A 20256-nucleotide genomic window follows, 5' to 3' on the forward strand; every position below is an offset into this window, starting at 1 on the left:
AAATATTTTAAATATTCGTGTCAGAGAAGTAATGAAAATGAGGTATAAATAATGTTTACCAAAAAGTTCTCTGTTCACATTTAGGATTAAAAAAATTAGTCTGGCAGTTGGCCTAGAAATATATATATATATATATATATACCACACACACAGACCACTCCCAACTGATGTGCTTAAGAGACAGTGCAGGACATGCTGGAGGTTAAGAGAGAAGCGGTATGAACATACATGGAAGGCAGTGCAGATAAACTGGCTTTATTACGTACTGTGGATTAACAGCAGTACTGCCAGATACTGTCATTAATAATCTGACATTCACAATGGTTCATAAGCATATATTTCAGCACTAAAATCCTAAATAGGCACTCACAAGACATATTAGCTTTATGCTTAATTTGGCAGCTTACTATAAATGATAAACTGCTGAATTTCATTCTGTTGTCAGAGTTTGAGTGGAATTTTGCACGCACTCGGTCAGAAAACATAGTTTTCAGGGCAGACGTGATGAGTCATGAGTGACGTACAGGAGCTGCATTGTTGGTAAACCTCTCAAACACGTGCAGTGAGCACGTGTAACCAGCAACACACTGTCAATCAAAGTGTATCCACTACCTCCAACACAAAGGACTGAGGGATTTCGAAGCAGTTTAAAAATGAATGTTCCCAACTCCAACATGCTCAGAAAACGGAGGAAGATGCATTTGCAGCCAGTAACCAGTGGTTTCCATAAGTATATCTATATATTTATTTATGAGTACTACATGAGTTTTCGCTGCATGCATTTTATCACACGGAGAAATGGTGGTGTTTTCCATCAGTGGTACAATTTGTTGAAGTTTGTAACAAAAGTTCATTACATAATTCAAGCATTTTTGCCTATTTTCAAGTTTGTGTGACCCCAGAGTTAGTACATTTAATTTCCGGGGGGGGGGGGGGGGTACTTTTTGTAACTGCAAAAGTAACCTATACACTTCCAATTACTTTTTTGTGGCAGTTAATGGTACTCGTCGACGAGCTAGTTCATTGCTTTGTGTTTTGATCAAACTCACCACAGATTATATATGTTTAGTACCACAGTTGTTTAAAAGACAAGTTTCATTTCTATAATTTAAGACGAAGTAAGTTTACATAAAGCATGACAACGTAGTCCAAGAATACTTGAAATTTCTGAATCATATTCATATAACGAAGGAGAATGTGCAAAAAGCAACAAATTTCATAATTTTCTCTTTTTTTAACAATTATGAAATATTCGTATTTAATACATAATGACTTTAAACTTGAATTATGAACAACATCTGTCAAATGTTTGTATTAAGGAAAAAGGATGCACTATAAATGTTTAATACAGATCCAATCCAACACACAAACATGCATGCACACACTGATATTTACTTTCTAACATAAATATGACACAAAATATAGCTGCACTTCCACAGCACCGTTTTTGCCAGAGGTTGACATCTGCCATACCACTGCAAAGGCTGTAGTCACGATCCCACTCTGATGACTCCCCAGCATGTTCTTATATTCAGCCGTATTCCTGTCAAGTCACTCCTTCCTGCGACTCTTCCTGAGTGCGCAGAAAACATGGCCCTGTCAAGGTTTAACTGAGGACAGGCATACAGATAACTTGTTACTGATGTAAAGAACAAATGCTGCAGGATATGGTAGAGGTACTGAGGAAAGCAGAAAGGGAAACACACATGGAAAGTTACGTAGATCTAAAATAATACACTGTCTTTAATACATTCTGTGAATAAACAGTGATTGGTCCAGATGGTGTCAGTGATAAATGAACACTTACAATGGCTAACAAGTATATATTTTAGTATTAAAGCCCTAAACAAGTATTTGAAGGCATTTTAGCTCTATGTTTAATCTAGCTCTGTACATAAAGGATAATATACTACCGAGTTCCATCCTGCTATCAAGAATTTGATTGGAATTTGATCTCACTGGGTGAGAAAACAAAATTTGCAGGGCAGGCATGATGAGTCATGAGTGACGTACAGGAGCTACATTGTTGGTAAACCTCTCAACCACGTGTAGGGAGCACGTGTAACCAGCAACACACAGTCACAGTCAAAAGGAGTTCACTCCCTAATTCTAAGCACTAAGGAAATGCAATGTAGGCTAAAACTCAATGCGTTCACTTCCTCTACGCAGTCATTCTGCAGTGACTTCCAGTAATGTGCAAAATCCCGTCATCTGGTTCAGATTCTACCTTTCCCAAAATATTTTAATGGAACACCCGAGGGGTCACAAGGACACTTAAATGTGGTGTTTAAAATGTGCTGTATGTCACCAATGCCTGCAATAAAAGTGATTTCCAGATATCTGACTCAGTCCTTGTACCTGAGAAATGAATGAGAATAGCTGCATGATGCATTTGATGAACCCCAGACTTGTCCAATGAGGGTGGCAATACAAAAGCACTAGATTTCATCACATTTTTCTACTTTTTATGTTTGAAATGTTTGCATCTTTAGAAGTAACATTCTCATACTATGAAAAGCATGTATCAAATGTCTTTCTCTTGTCTAACAGCACATGAAGGACAAAAAAAATCAATACAAAAGATACATTACTTCAAAATATTTGTTTTTTTTTTATTTTGCAGCTGAACAGTAATATAAGAAAGTGTTATGTGTTTTCTATAAAACTTCTGTTGTGCGCCTACCTCCATTTACATGCACACAGACAGACCTACAATATATTTGTTTTCTTTTTTCATCTGAAAGCAAATGAGGTGATGTTCTCCTTGGCCTCCTCCCCAGTTTTGATTCACAGAGTCGCACAACAACAAGAAACATCCAAATACATAATGTCTATTATTTATATAAGTGGAGGGTGAGGAAATCTAAAAGCTGACCCTAAACAGCTACCTTTCCACTACCAGCTGACAAATGCAATACAGCTGTGTCTGTACCCTTACACACAAAGAGTTAATGGCTGTCCTCTGACTTTTAATTTTGCACATACTTTAGTTTAATGGAAATTACAATTTTAATGCCGACCTTAGGTTCTACAACACAGGAACAAGTACACTACATGACACTCTTGTCAGAATGAAGTACCTCTGCTTTACAAGAACAGATTTTGGTTGAACGCTAGGGTTGCTTTGCGAAATAACCATTTCTTTCACTTAGCAAGTACAAAACGTGGCAGTGATTTAAAATGTACTGCTGACACACTAAGTCTAGATGAACATATCCCTTATGAGTGGGGAATAACAAAAGAATGGGACGTATTTTCTGAGTCCACTTACTAACGAATAAATGTGCATGAGCTATACAACTGGAAGATAATGGCAACCAACATTCCGTAACGGAGTCATTGTTCCATCGTTTTTAATTATTTATTTATTTATTGCATACATCACTTAAAGTACAAAGAAAAAGCAGAAAACCATTTTCACTGATCACAGAACAGAGTTTGTTTGTTTTTATTTAATGGGGAAAGTGTCCCTGCACTCCCGTAGAACCACTGACTTAAACATACCAAGTTTGAGGTCACACAGCTGTGGGTAAGGATGCAACATCAAAGGTTACCAAAATAGCTTCAGATCATTATATTTTAGCTGCATAGTACTTGCTCCTTCCAGATTGTCCCTACAAGCCAAAATATACAAATTCTGCTTACATTCATGTTTTTTTTTATACAGGCATTTACATGAAAATAGGATATTTTCCTTAACTTTCCAGCCTATTTGTCCACACTTGTCACTTTACTTCTGTTTGTGGCATCCAGAGTAATCAGTATAGAGACAAAATGTGACATAAATAAGGGAACCATTACAATGAATGTAGGAAATAATAACACACAGTATCAATGAGGGTTGTCATCACAATTTTAAGAAGCTTACGTCAATAAAACTTATAACAAAGCAAGAGAAAGAACGGACTGCAAATGCTATATATATATATATATATATATATATGTATATATATATATATATATATATATATATATATATATATATATATATAAAGTTGTCTTCAGTAAATGTTTTTGCTCATTTCATTAAACAAAATACTGCTATGGAACAGCCATAAGGACAGACAGATGACCCATAATATAAAGTATCAAATGTTTTATACAGACTAAAGGACTGAACTTTTTTTTTTTGCATGAGTTAGAAAAATATTACAGGTTTCAATGACTCCAGTCTGTAACAATTCCTTTTTTCATTTATTTAAATTCAGAAATTAGTCTAAACAAGGCTGAACAAATTACTATGATAAAGAAGGAAGTCATTACACAATACATGAACTGCACCTCCCGGCTCTAGTTCGTCAAAAACTGTACAAGTTTAACTGCACAGAAACTGATTAAGGGGCTTCCCCTTTGGATGATGTAATTTTAAAGGGAAACCGTTATGCTCATATACAGGAAAAAAGCAGTTGCAACAAACTCCCCAATTAGTTTTTAGTTAAAAGAATGCACTGTTGTTTTGGTGTTAGGGACAAAGGGCTGCTTTAAAGAAAGTGGATTAAGTCATCTTCCAAGCAGTAATGATGTGTTTAACAAATGAGAGGTGTTTTTTGATTTGTGTCAGGACTCAGAGGTAGGACAGACAGCTGCACAGGGCTGCACATCCACTAGGCAGCCTCAAGCTTAAACTCGCTTGTCGGGTCACATTAGCAGAATGAACAAAAGTAATTCTGTGGAAAGAATAAACAAACTTCCCTGATGATATTTGGTAACTCTGGCACGAAGACGATCCAAGCACTCTGCCACAATATTGTGTCCTGGACAAGGGCTAGGGACCGTGAAAGAGAACCCAAGGTGGTAGTGCCACAAATCTCAGGGCTATGAAATCTGAACATCTGGGCACTAATATGGATTAATTAAACACAAGGAAATAAAAAAAAAAAGATGCTGATCTGACCTGCAGCTGTAAAGTAAAACAGGCGCAGAACCTCAAACTATATAGAGAACAGCTATCGGTACTTCAGCTATACCATGACATTGTTTCTCTTTGTCATTTTCTAAACCTATCTACAGGTTCTCTTTAATCTACAATGACAAGAAACAGAGAACACCATGAGGGGAAGGGGACATGAGTATTAGGCTTAAGTAAACAACCAAAGTACTGCATGATAAAAAACAAAACTGCATGATTTTTTAAACTCCATTCATGGCATCCAGTTATGAGACACCATGTGTTTATATAGATTTTAATTCCAAGTTTTACCTCTTCAAAACAAAAGTGTCCTGGCAAATAAGCAATACACATGGTACTTTGGCAGGAACCATTCAGATAACGTAAGCTTGGGGAGGATTTCTATTATTTTTTTTTACATCAGTGAGTGGACATGCAGTGTTACCAAGGTAGTAACCAAAGGACACCATTGCAGCATGTACTTACCTTGTTCAGAATATAGCCTCAGTTCACTAAAAGTATCTTTTTCACCAGATGCAGCAAAGCTATCATTAACATCACCAGTCAGCTCAGCCCATTATTTCGTCATAGGAGTTTATCGTCTAAGTACATTCAAACAGTGAACCCCACGTGTCTTTCATTTCATAAACACCTTCTTACTGCTGTTCTAAACATCTGCTGTCAAAATTAGTACAGTGTTTACCTTATTACTTTTGTTCTAAACAACAGTGCTTCAGTATTACATATCCACACTTAAATAACAATTCTTATTTAAAAAAATGGCAGTGTTGGTAAACACAAATACATAATATTAAACAACAGTGTCTTAACTTAAAACTCAACCCAAAAAAAAATGCTAAATGGACCCAGTGCATAAACAACAACCTTGTTTTATATATTTGTTAACCAGGTAAGACCATTGAACATAAGTGTCCCTTTTCATGAGTGATCTGGGAACATTGTCTGGTCACATGACTTGCTCAAGTCACAAAGTAGAGAGCTGGAAGTCGATGCAGATACTGTAAATTTTGAATGAGGAATTAGTTTGTTACCAACTTGGAGTCTTAACCCCCTGCATTAACTGCTAGCTTTAAATCACCCAGTCCTATATTACAGTAAATATGCCTCATTACAATAATCATTTTTAGGCCGGTCATAACAGACTAACATATTTAGATTTTTTTCCATACTTTAAGTTCATATGCTGTTTGTCATACTATTCTGTAGCATAACCCTTTTATGTTTATGCGTTTGTCTCGTCCCTTGAAACCTAATCTGTTTAGTGATCCACACATTTCAAATCAGTCAAGAAATAATTACAATTTCTGTAAAACTCCATGCAATGGAATTTCATGCTTACAGGTACTCTAAGTATGTTCAGTAAACTTTTTACATTGTTAGGTAGTCTCCAAAACACGTGTCTGTCTGTCCATCTATCTATCCAACTTACTACATATGTGGCACATCTTATAACCAAAGGTTTCGCATCCAGGAAGAAAGAGGTCATTATCCCTCTCTACTCATCCCTCATTAGACCAATCATCAAATATAACGCCCCATGTACCTGACCAGACACCTACAACAGCTGGAGAGGCCACACAAGTACCTCACAAAAAGGATCCTATGCCTTAAACACAAGTCCTACATGGACAGACTCAAGAAACCTCAGCTGTTCTCCGTCTTTTATCATCTACTTAGAGTTGATCTCTGCTTGACTTACAAAGCCATGTCCAACCCAACCCTACTAGAAATACTACACCTAAAGAAATCCCAATACCCCCATGTCACACGCTCCAGACATCACAACCACATTACCACAATTAACAGAGCATGCTGGAGGGATAGGTTCATCTCCCAAAGACTGCCCATACTCTGGAATAAGCTTCCCATACAAGTTAAGCAGAGCACCTCGCTGGCCCTCTTCAAGAGAAATCTTGACAAGTGGATGGATAACAGAAAGTTCACTCCAGGGGGTCACTGTAGTTGCCCTACAGGGGCACTGTGAACTAACGTCGGGTGGCATGGTGCCTGGGCAATTTTTCTGGACAAGACTTGTAAAGGCTCCAGGGTCATTAGCCTAGTAAACACCTATGAACCTACCTGTATGTGTATGCATTTGCATATACTAACCACTGTTGTACTGCATGCACGAATGACTCTGTATGCCTTATACCTAAAGCATTACCTTTCTTACTTGCAGCAAACAGCACAGATCATTAACTAGATGATAGCATGTTGTACAGATTTTTACCATTTTTAAACATAAATCAATTAGACTGGCTTAAAGAGTGACTGCAACAAAACAGGCAAAAAATAGACATAAATACAGCAATTTTGAACTGTTCCATTGTTTCTGAATTCTATTCACCTATTTGTTAGAAAGTTCATGCACAATTCCAACTCCCTGCTGCTAAAAAACAGATGTTTGCCAATCACATAAAGCCTCCAGAGTGAGTAACTGATCATTAACAACAAATTAATTGACAGCGTCACTTGTGAATCTGATTACTGGTAAACTATGGTTCATGCTTCCAATGTGTGAACCACAGGGCACCCATCATCTAACAGAGGCCTGAAGAGGTAAGGAAGTGAGAGGTGCATGTGCAGATGGAGTAAACGAAGAAGTAGACGTAGGAGGAAAAGCAACAGGAAAAATTAACTAAAGCAGAATTTAGAAACAGAGATAACACAGCAAGCAAGCAATCAATCAACAGAAATATTCTGGTGTCACAAGACAGGACACGATGGCAGCTACCATCACAAAAAGGAATTATCTTTCCTTGTCATAATGTATGGCTTAGTTCATTCATGAAAGATAAGTTGTATGTTTTATTGAAAGGCTCCTGTTTCCATGGAAACAGCGTGGCAGTACTAAAATCAAGAAAGAAAATGCAGAGGTTGCTTAAAAAGAGAGAAAGGAAGGCATCATTTGTAAAGGTTCAATTCTTTAGAGTATGACCAACTGGTATCGTTTTATTTTAACAGCTACTTTCCACATCCATAAAAAAGTCTGTCAAAATATTCACCTGTTTGAGTGTGTGTGTGTGTGTGTGTGTGTGTGTGTTTTTTTTTGGGGGGGGGGGGTAGCAAACCTTTCAGGATAACTTAATTTTCTTAACAAGTGGCAGTGATAAATGCCAAGTAACTGAATAGTAAGCAAATAGGGAGAGTTCATACCCAAATAATTCTGATGAAGAAAAAAGAATGCAGCAACACACACACACACACTAGCAATATCTGATTTATTTACATGACAGTGATTAAAGGCACCGTTTCCTAATGCTTGCAATCCAAAGTATATGTGTATTCAAAGGGTATTTAATTTCATTCAGTAGCTGGTAATGTAACATTCCACCTCTTGATACTGACATTTTAAGTTTGCATTGATGTCTGCTTCAGCAGAGAATTAATGGAGGAAGGACAGTCACTCCCTATATTTGAAATTTAAGAGATAAATGAAGCTTATGATTCCAGATATAAATTAATGATTTCCAGCACTTCAAAAAACTGTATCATCTACAAACTCCTAAAATTTGCCTGAAAAGAACTCACTTTGTGCTCTGCAGAATTAGGTTAATTGTTTGAGAGAACTAGGCCATTCAAGATCCTTTGCCTTTCATTCTTATTTTGGGGGGGGGGGGGTAATGATGCTCATAAAAATGTTATTCCTCTAATGATATAATCTGTCAGTCACTTTTCTAATGAAAGTAGGTCAGGAAGCCCTTCGTGGGCTTCAAAGCAATGACAAGAAAATGTCCGTTTCCAGGGAGACTAGTTCCATCTTAAATGCACTGCCGAACATCAATCAACATGTGCGCATATGAGAAGTCTTTGGATAAAACCAAGACTGAAAAGAGCAATGCTAGAAATGCTCTGGCAAGTCACAAAAAACCCTGACAATCTATTCTATCTTTTTTGTTTGTTTATTTTGTTAACGACTGAAAATAATTCAGTTCAAGATAAATATGCTCAGTCTGTATTTATCACTCACTGGAGAAAGAGCTCCTTCCAGAATTAGTAAACTACAAAAATCTGATGTTTGTGTTTAGCACTGAACTGCTGTTCCATATGCACACTACTAGGTCAAATTAGGCTGCAGTTGTTACAATTATTTTCCATTTGCTAGAAATTTCCTTCTATGTCACAGGCTAGTATATTGTCATTCTTAGAACAGAAACAAAATATAGCATCAGGTAAGGAACATTTCACCCACCTAGTCTGCCTACCACCTACCTAATGAATGTTACTATTACCAATTAAGCGAAATTGCATTTCATCTTGGCCTCCACTGGATTTGCTTCATTGTTTCTGGTTTACATAGCAAAATGTTAAAAAGCTATCTCAGTGGCTACTATGAAAACAAAGATGGCCTGTGAATTCTGTAAAACCAAACTTGTTGGGCAGCATCACAGAAAGGAACAGAAATCATTTAGCATAGAATCACCAATACGGGGCAGGGGAAATAGGAAGCAAAGTCATTAGGAAAGCCTTGGAAAGCTTAGTATGTATACATCTAATAAGGAAAACAATGGGAGAATATAATCTTGGCAACCTGGCAAAGTCAAGCTGCATGCAAAGGCATGAGGCTAAAGCAGAAGGGCAGATGGCACAGAAGTGGACATGGCAGCAGCCTAAATGGACATAAAGACTGACAGACTAACTTAAGAAAGCTTTGTTAGAAAGGGGGTTGTGGCATCAGAGCATATTACAAACGTCAGAGGTAAAGTATAGGTTAACAAAGATTTGATACCTAGAGAAAAAAGAAGAGGTCAGGGGAAGGAGACAGCAGTAAGGACAGGAAGAACCCAAAAAGAAAAAGATCTTCTTCTGTCATGTTTATTTGCGAAGTGTATGCCTTACACAGTCCCATATAGTTTGGTAAAAAGTTTAAAACATGATTTCTGCAATGTTGACAGTCGGACCTAATGCATATTGAAAAAAAAAAAACAATCAGAAAACAAGTAATAAATGTTTATCTTTTATTTTAGTTGACATATTTATTTAATTTTGTAAGTCCAGTGTTTGAATGCATCAATTCCGAATGGATAATGAAAGCTGTATCTGCCAGTCCACTGGTACAGATGAAGGACTGCTTGACTTGGCTTGGTCCGCAGTGCTTATTACCCAGAATCGATTAGTGGCTGCACTGCCAAATAACTAGTAGCAGAAGAAGAATTGTGTGGCTGGTGGCTGTTTATCTACCTAAAGGTTACAGAAAAGGAAGAATTCATCCTTAGGGTAACTCCTAGAGGTGGCCGAGAGTCCACTCCCAAAGCACACTCTCAGAACACGACAAAACAGCGAGATAGCAAATCTATCACAGTTGTGTGGGAGAATTCATATATACTTACAACCTACTTCAATGCATGCCAGTCAGACACTCCAAGGGAAGAGGCAAGGAAAAAAAATGTAGGCGTTTGTTGTTAAGGGCTTATTCTAAAACTGTCATATCTGAGCCAGTGAGATGGACTAATCACTACTGCAAAACAGTTAGTGATGCTAGAGGAGCAAAAAGAACAACGATCTTGCCAAGATGGAGGAACTCAGGGGATCCCAAAACTATCCCAGATGCATATTTTCAATCAGACTGATTGAAACGCAAGATATCAAGCAATTTCTTCTATGATAATTATAACTAATCACAAATGTAACCAATAACATTATGTCTGTGATCATGGATAAACCTTCAAACAATTGCTTTTACATGGGGGGGATTTGTCCCCCACACCCCCCAACATGGTGGGTCTGCCCCCACATCTTTGGAATTATAATTTCATGATCACGCAACCATGAAGGGAAATAACTGAGAATTACATTATAGCCGATGTTCAGCAACATTAAGATAATATACTTCAATCAAATGAACCACTCAAGACTTACCACAAAATGTCTGCTATAAAAGAAACATACGGCAAAACGTATGGAACCCATTTGTATATAAATTAAATGGCTTTGTGTTGAAATAACAAAAGACACAAACAAAGAAACTACCCATCTTGCATTATTTGTGTGTCTTTTTGGAGAAAGGAGAAATAAAGGTGTCTCAACAAAAGATTGTAAGATTGCTGTTTTCATTGGTTTTGCATTTCATCACTGTAGCTTTATACTCATCATACATATAAAAAACTAAAACTAAACTGAATAACATTCAAACTGAAGCTACAGTGTACATTACCATTCAGATTAAATTTATCAGGCCTGAGTCGCTATATATTAAAAAAATAACAGCACATAAAACAAGTAGTTTTGCAGGGGAGAGCAACAGACCTCTCAACCTCTTAAAATAAGAAATCTGAACAAAGCCATAAATAATAGGGGGACAAAGGCCCCTAAAAATAGGGACATTTTTTAAATATTGTTCTTACAAACTTAGAAAGTTGATAGAATAACAGGTTTTGTTTTAGCATGACATTTCTGAAGAGTATGAAGTCTGAAACTCAAATGTCTGCCATTATTTCTGTCTTCAAACTTTAATGATTTGCCAATAATTTGCCAAAAAAAACACAATGTTATGAAAAATGGGCCAAACATATGAGTCAAAATCTGTACAGTTGAGAGCTATGGAGAGAAAGCTCCCTGCACTCTTAACACCCTTGGAACACACATCTATGGATTAAAGTCTGACAAACTGCTGGACTCCCTGTGTGTGTGTGTGTGTGTAGACTAGCAACTTTAGCAGAATGTGTACTTGTTAACAGCTGAATACTATGTTTCTAAGTCTAAAACTGAAATGTATCAGTTCCTTTGAAAAATGCTCAGCAAGTAATATGTTACTTTGTTTCAGATGTGGGAGAAAGGGATCACACTGTGAAGTTCTGTTGTATTAATAAATAAGAAAATACAATTATAAGAAATGTGAAAACGTAAATGCATGTTTTAAAACAAGTTGCTCCTATAAAGAATTACAATACTACATCTAGAATAACTCACTGTGAATTATATTGTGTTACAAGTAAGGTAATGAAATGTATATTTTAGAAGGAAGCTAGATCCTAGAAGAACATTTACCATTGTTAAGGGTCCCCTGATGTGCAAACACAAGATTAGTAACAACCAAAGAGTAGAAGTCATTTGTAGACATTCAGACACTCCCAAGAAAACTGCTACATTCTGTGACTATAACACTTAATATGACCAATGATGTAATAGCTGGAATTTTATCCCATTTTAAACACTATGGAAAATGCTGATAGAGGGAGAAGCTACAGACAAAGTGCGGCAGGCTGATAAGGTTAAAAGTAAAGAGGTACAAAAGGGCTCGATACATACTTTATAAGAATGTGGGAAGAACGAGGCAGTGGCACTTACACAGAGAACCAGAATCAAAGTTAGGAGAAATCATTTGGCAAAGAAGCTACAATAGAGGCTAGAATCTGGTTGTGGTTAGATGGTAGAAGAAAATGCTCCCTGCATGTGTGTTGAATTACTGCTGTAAAAAATGCTTATCAGTGGCAAAATGCATATGTAATAACAAAATAGATGTCATTTTACTTATAATGCCACCACTGCCAAGTGGGACATTTAGTTCCACTGAGGAACCTATGAATGAACTAGTTAATTCCAGACTGGAAATGCCCTGCACCAAATGATTTATGGTGGTGTTCTTTGTCTTCCCCTTTCAAACAACCTGCATTCTACACATTTTGGGTACCATACATGTAATTTAGCACACCTTTATTACACTACACATAATTTTATTTTATTTATTTATTTAACATTTGTTTACCAGGGAAAGTCCAACTGGGGTGAAATGTTCCAGATGCATGTCTTTGGAATGTGGGAAAAAACTGGAGCACCCGGAGGAAACCCAAGCAAACACAGCAAGGACATGCAAACTCCACACAGAAGGCACCACAGCCAAGAATTGAACTGGAGAACCTGTTGCTGTTAGGCAACAATGTTAACAACTACACCACTGTACCACCCAATGGAAAAAAAATAGCAACAGTAAATTATCAATTTACCAGTTAACCTAAAAATGATCATTTTAATAGGGAGAGGTGGGAAAGCCTCCTGTGCAACCACTCACCTGGGACTCAGCTGTCTCTGATGTTGCTGATTTTGCTTATATTTACGCTCTGTCATTTCAGGTTTTCTACTGAATCACTGAGGATTGCAGTCAGACAACAACATTAAAATTATATACTTTTTACTGATCAGAAAATCCATGTTGCTGGAAATCTGCTTTATTAACTTCTGAAGTGAATTAGAATATTTAAAAATTGTCCCTAACTTTAAGCATTTTGACCCCATTATTTTTTGCTTGCTCACAGATTTTCGAGCAAATAAGTTGAGACTTATGCTGATAAGCAATACAAGAAACAGTGAACACACTTTGAAATGCAATAGTAAATCATAGTATTAAGGATAATTATAAAACAACTGTTTTCATGGATTGAGTCCCGATGTGGCCCCTACCCCTTCTACTTTTCTCTTCTCACCCTGAGATCACACAACCTCAAGAAAACAGACTACTTAAGTTTCCTGAGGGTCCTTATATATTTCCTCAGTGAGGTTTTACTTTAGTGTGAAAATATAACTTTTGGGAATGGCTACACAGGAGAGCTTGCCTAGAAAAAAAGTTAAAAGTGAGAGCTATTGTTTTTATTCCATTGTCAGGTAGCAAATGTATTTGCTACATTTGCCACACTAACAAATGTTAGTTTGCCACATTTGTTAGTTCTACTATAAGCTGTTAGTTTGCCACATTTGTTAGTTCTACTATAAGCCAGCCTATAGTGTAATAATTTTAGTTATTTCAAAGCTAGTGATGTTAATCTAAGCTCCATTTCTGACCATGCCAGATTTCACCCTATACCTGCTTGTCAGTGAAATTAACCTTTTCCTCGACTATAAGTAGGAGCAGAAAACATTATTTACCTAACCGCATTATAATACCTTCACATTACAACTGTGTATATACGTAACATAATTAATGTCTGTCTCACAAATTTTATGATTCTCTCTCTCTCTCTATATATATATATACATATATATATATATATATATATATATTAAAGAAAGAAACTTTACAACAGTACTGCCTCTGCTACCTTTAAATATACTAGGGAAGAGTACAACAGACATATGTTGCTATTTTAAGTAGGTATACTGATAAACGCAACTGATAAACTTGCACCTTAGAAAGTATTATGAATTAAGAAATACAGATGGACTTCATTAAATGCGTTTTGACCTTTGTAATTAATTTTTCAGTCAACTACATTTACTATACTCTAAACACTGTGAATGAAAATGTTGTAGTCTGTAATATACTATGCATTCATTCCAGCATATTGACTAGAAAGGTACAATGACAATGGAGGCTCCTTTTTAGTGGTCCCTCTGGTATTACTCTGAGTCAAGACAGTATGCAAATAGGTAGTTGCTTGCATTCAAATCCAGGTCTCCCAACTTTGCATCTTTTTACTTTAAGCATGGCATTAACATATGACTTGATGCAGTTTGAATGGGCTAAGGCTGTTGGAGGCATATGCCACCCTCCTAACTATACAGTGGGTACAATGGCTCAAATGTTATCAAACAACATAGCATAATGCAGAGCAGAGTTATACCAGTTATCATTTGCATATGCTCTCCATTAACTGTAAGTATCCACTGATTCTGTTACTTTTCTGTCAATGTCATTTATCAGCAAAATGGTGTGGTGGGAGTATAGTGCAGGTGTTTAGGTAACCAGCTGCAAATCACTAAGTGTCACAGTTCTGTGTTTAATTTCCACAACCTGCAATTAAATACTGTGACTATGAATGTTATTTACCATCTAGTATTAATGGATCACCCCTTGAAAACAGCTGCTCGTGTCCATAACATTTAGAGTATTTAATAATGTTTATATAAATATAATGATGAGAGACATCAAGCTATATATTTTAACTTACAGAAAGAGCTGCATAAAATCTAAGGCTGACAGATCAACAGAGGAGTCATAGGTACAGAAAACAACAAGCCACGAGATAACTAAAAAGAAAATAAGATTGTACTGTTCACTCTTGGCATGATTATGTTGATTTAACAATTACTGGCATGCCGCAAGCTAATCAGCAGGACAAATGGCCTGCACAAAACGTGTCCAAATGCCATGAGAGACTGATGGCAACAAAATGCAGTTTCAACTATGCTACTGTCAAGACAGCAAAGAAAGAATGGTGTGACCCCACTCTTCAGTCTGAATGGCTGGCAAATGACGTGACCCCTCTCTTCAGTCTGAATGACTGCTTGTTACATAATTAAGGCTGTTAGGGTTGCTAACGAGCACAACACACTAAACCTACCAGGTCACACTTTAGTAGAGAACACAAAGCAGATCTCAATGGAAAACTATGTTACGTCTCACGTTAATGTCTCCTCAACAGGAATGAGCCTGAAGAACAGAACATCACCTTAAAGAGGGTATTAAGGATTTGGGAAGGGGGAAGAACATTAACAAGAGTGAAAATATTATTGTGTTAGCAACACACAGGAAGACAACATAAGGACCAAATGGTTGGAGCTCCATGCTGTGGTAGAGGAACCCACGTGCACCTCATGTGCTGAAATGGAGCCAGATTTGCTGAACCTCTACAATACTGACCCAAGATGGCAGAGGTGGAAGTGGAACTGACAATGCCTCAACACTCATCAAACTCAATGAAGCATACTGGTTTCTACCAATACTGCATGTTCATTCATTAATATTACTTGCAGTCCCTTAGGTCCCACAGATGGAGGGGAAGGCATTTCTAAAGGACACAAACAAAAAGAATATGCAACAGGCAGCACTTAAAATGAATTTGAGACAAAACATTTCTATAGAATAACTACAAAATTAACCTGAAAAATAAAATTACTGACTTCTAAAAGCAAAACTCATGGGTTCAAATGCATTTCATCACCCACATATAAAAAATGCAGGACAGGAAACATTAAATTGTTTAATTTTAAAGACTTGTGTGCCATGGCCTTTTTTCCTATTCCTACTTTACTTACATTTTAGAACTAAACTATTTAATTAAAATAACACATTTCCCTACTGTGCCTTATTGTTTAACCATGTTTTTAGGTTTACAGCACTTCATCTTAGTTATGGATTATTCCCATTATGGTAGCCACATTGACTGACCAGATGGCCATCTCTTCTCTCTCAAAGGAGGAATATTAAGGTTCTTCACTACAGAAGAGGCTGAAGGGCTCACCCTGAATGAAGTGGGCAAGTGTCTACAAACAACATACACCCAGCTCCATGTGTTGTAAGGCATGCATTAATGCAATACGATGTCAGCAGCTCTGTGCAGCTAGCAAATGGGAAATGAGAGTTCTTTTATTCCGAGTCTGAGACTTTCAGTAAACTTAATGAATACTGTGTGAATCTGAGTAACTCGCTTAACCAGGCAGGCTTCATAGACCAACCTCTAAAAAGATACTTCTTATTAGTGAGTTTATCTATTTAACAAATGAATAACAGGACACAGAAGAAACCCTCCACCTCCCTGCTACATAGTATGATGACCTCTGAACTATGCAGCCTTTCACCCACCCTCATAATAGGGGTATATGAAGGGGACATGAAATGAGTTAGGACAAGAGGAACTTCTATCAGTGGTGGAGATGGACCCTAAAAAACTGATGTAAAAAATCTGTTGAAACAGAAACAGCATAGTATCACCATCAATGGATTCCATTTTCTCAGACAGGCAAGCAACAGAAAATTAAAAATTAAAGTTTTTAATTAAACTTTTTTTATAATTACAAGGACAATGAGACAAAAATATTTATCTTTTAATTAAAACAACATTACATTAATGCCATACTTGCCACAGATGTCTGAGACATCTGACTATTAACTTCATAATCTAGCCACCAAACAGGCACGTGTAGATGCCATGGTGGGGCAACATCTGAGCAGAGAAATATAGTCAACAAGTACTCCCACCACACAAACATTAACATCCATGCTGTCTTCTGGCCCCAGGAAAATACTGAATTGATAAAACTGTCAGTTAAGATTCAGCCAAATCAACAGAAAGAAACTTCAAAGAGTAGCTTTGTAAATATGTGATATGACAGTTCAAAACCCACAGCACCAAGTTCATAGAAGGCTGTCAGCCATCTTTTGAAACTCCCAGCAATGAGAAAACGGGAGTGACTGAAGGTGAGGTGTAAGACCTGTGGAAGAGGAAGAGACTTTATGAACAGGCCATACCAGTCACATGCAAGCAAGTGATATAAACTGAACTAAATTTCCATTCGATGCAGCACTGACATTTTAATTAAAATAATTGCATTTGCAAAAACAGTATCAGTTAAATCAAAGAGGCCACAGAGTTCCTGTACTCACAGAGTTTTCTATGAAAACAGCTATAATGTGTATCACAGGGTCTCCAGAGCAATTACAAGAGTCTCCTCTTCAATTTCTACTAAACAGGTTCATAGCTGAGTACTAGGCTAACTGCCCTTGTGTGCCATTTAAGCCTAACCAATTATCCTATTTGAGAATAAAACCCTGCACCTTCTGTCCATAAGGTTAACACCATAATCATTATGTCAACCCCCATCCCCAATCACTAATGTGTTATAAATTCCTCAGCATACCAAAATACATGGCTATTTGCTTGATTTGTAAATTTTCAAATGTCAAGAAATACAGACCCTTGTGTAGTCAGTTACAAAGCATATGCAACTTTGCACTCAGTATATTAGGTTATATAAACAGATATTCTACAGATCTATGTATGTATGTATGTATGTATATGTATATATATATATATATATATATATGTGTGTGTGTGTGTGTGTGTGTGTGTGTGTGTGTGTGTGTGTGTGTGTGCGCGTACATAAACATACACATATATATATATATATATATATATATATATATACACACATACACACACATATATGCATACACACACACACACACTCACTCCACCTTTGTTTATACAAGAAACACTCCACCTTTGTTTACACAAGAAATATATGAAGTCTGGCTTTTAACAGGAAAAAAAGCAATACGACCACATTACACTGTGCTGTATTAAACCAATTTCAACAGTATTTTAGTGAATTTTGATGGTGGGGTACAGATCAAGCAATCCCTCATACCTAACAAAGAACCAGTTTCCAAACTAACTGTCTTTGTTACACATAACTGCAGGGTTATGTTGTTCCCTCTTAGAAAGCTACAAAGAACATGGCAATAAGTTCAGTCAGAAATACAGGTAGAAATTTAAATATCAAGTAAGAAAACAAAGAAAATAATAATTTACTAAACCTAATAATGTGTCAAACAACGTCAAGAAGGGATTGACTATACCAGGTCTAATCATCAAATAAACTTGCAAGCATGCACGCAAGTCTAGATACAGGTAAGGCGAAGAACTGGATGTGATCTACAGACAACTGTGCTTATAGCGCAAAGAGATATAAAATATGCACACATGTAGAAATGCACATGACCCGAGATGTAGACAAATGCCACCTCTGATAATAAGAGCTGAGCAACAGTGGAACACAGTGCAAAACAAATCTGCCTTTATTAACGCCACATTTGGGAAACAGCTAGTCATTAAAAATGAGAAGTGTAAGTAAGAACATAGATGTAGAGAAAAAAGAAAAAGAATCACATTATAAATGTATTACTCCGTCAGTGCTCTTTAAAACCTATGGAGATCTACCCTCAGCCTCATACTACAGGCGTACAAGCCCAAATGCAAAGCATCTTGCTGCAGTTTAAAAATGTAATTTTAAACTATAACACTTAGAACCCTCAACTTGCAAGATACTTCCTGCTCTTTTCCCGCATTCAGTGATGCAGCATGTGCACAGCCCACGTGATTGCCAAACGTCAGCCACACGGGTTCTCGCCAATCAAAAGCCTAGATCTTGGCCCCCAGACTTAAGGTCTAGTACTAATTTTGACTTCCAGGAAATGACGAACTGAGTGCCTCAGTGCTTTCCCAGAGGGACAAGAGGATGTGTAGCAGAAGGGTAACTGAAGATATCGACCTACACCAACAATTCCTTCTGAGACTGGCACTTCCTGGTGGAAGCATAATTCGCCAAGTGCTTCAGTAGGAAAACTAAATGCCTGAAGTTTTACTGCTTAAAAATCCAGGGGAACAGTTTAGTCCCATGAGAAATCACGAAATGGAATGAACTAATATTCTGTAGTGTTTGGTTTGGATGGCTACCTTAGTACAAGCAACTGTAATCGCAACCCGGCGTCTAAGGTGGTAAGTAATCTCGCCAGGACTACTGCAACACAGTGAATAAAGGCCTGCATAAATGTGTAGGACAACATGATAAATAACAAATAATGTGCAGTCTGCTAGCAGATGTTCTTAAAATACAATAAGGTAACTTTCCAATTTAGGTAAAGCAAGTCAAAGAATATTATTATCTAGGAAAGGAACTTGTGCTAACCAACAGCTGTCTGCTGCAATCTGCATATCCATTACAACTGATAACTTTGACAGTATGAATGTAAATACCTGCAAAACCTGTACTGGCTGCAGCTTGTGTGTCTCTGCAGTTTCCTTTGTTCCAGCCTAAAAAAAAAAAAGAAAAGCAAAGAAAAATTGTAAGAGTAGGAAGCAGACAAAAAAGAGGCAACAAAACTTAAAAGAATATGACTGCAAAATAATGTAATGAACTACAAGTAGGAAAACAAAAACATAATAAAAAAAAAAAATCAGTCTAGCATAAACAACCCCTAGCAATGATTCCTAGAAAGAAACAATAAGCTCACATCATAGCTTTGCAGGTAAATGAAGAATGAATTGTGTCATAAAGTAATTCTTAAATGTTACTCAATGAATTTTACCTGTTTTGTTACCTTTCTGCAGCAGACCCCAAGCCACCATCTGTCCCCATCATAATACAACACTAGCAGGCAGCCATCTTGGCTGTCTTGTTCTGTTAAACTGGATCACAGACACACTGGTGCATTTTTCTTTTCTGCCAGACTGCTAGAATTATTATCATCATACCACAAAGCACAAGCACTAGGTCTCTCTCTCCCCTCCCCCAAGAAACAAACACTGCGGACGTGATACGCATTCCCACTGCTTATTCTTGTTCAGCCGGGACAGCCAATCCTCAGACATGTAGAGAGGAAAGGGGGGGGACTGTGGGGCTGCCTGTGTTAGTTGTTTGACAATTATCAACCTCACTTGAGCCTTCCTTAAACAGAAGCCAGTAGCATGTGTTTCTCCTACAAGCACAGGCAAGGAGTCAGCACTAAAGCATGGAGCGGATTCAGAATGCTGCTTAAAATGTCAGCTTTTCCATAATACACAGCACCTCTTATTTACTTCCCTACCAGCTGCTGATAAGTAACAGATGAAGCTACTAAGAAGCCAGCAGAGCAT

At 37.2% G+C, this 20256-nt stretch overlaps 1 protein-coding gene across 1 annotated transcript in view; it reads right to left on the reverse strand.

Annotated features, from left to right (window-relative positions):
• Positions 1 to 19945, reverse strand: part of TET3 (tet methylcytosine dioxygenase 3) — a 437758-nt gene extending 417813 nt beyond the window's left edge. Inside the window, exons 1-3 of the mRNA XM_044082118.1 lie at positions 19926 to 19945; positions 19710 to 19809; positions 19378 to 19434 (exon numbers count right to left, since the gene is read on the reverse strand). Of these exons, the coding sequence (XP_043938053.1) occupies positions 19378 to 19434; positions 19710 to 19809; positions 19926 to 19945 (177 nt within the window). The remainder of the gene's footprint in view (positions 1 to 19377; positions 19435 to 19709; positions 19810 to 19925) is intronic.
• Between the last annotated feature and the right edge of the window lie 311 nt (positions 19946 to 20256).

Source organism: Protopterus annectens, chromosome 9.part0 (genome assembly GCF_019279795.1).
Source record: "Protopterus annectens isolate FY-2018-M chromosome 9.part0, PAN1.0, whole genome shotgun sequence".
Taxonomy (NCBI): Eukaryota; Metazoa; Chordata; order Ceratodontiformes; family Protopteridae; genus Protopterus; species Protopterus annectens.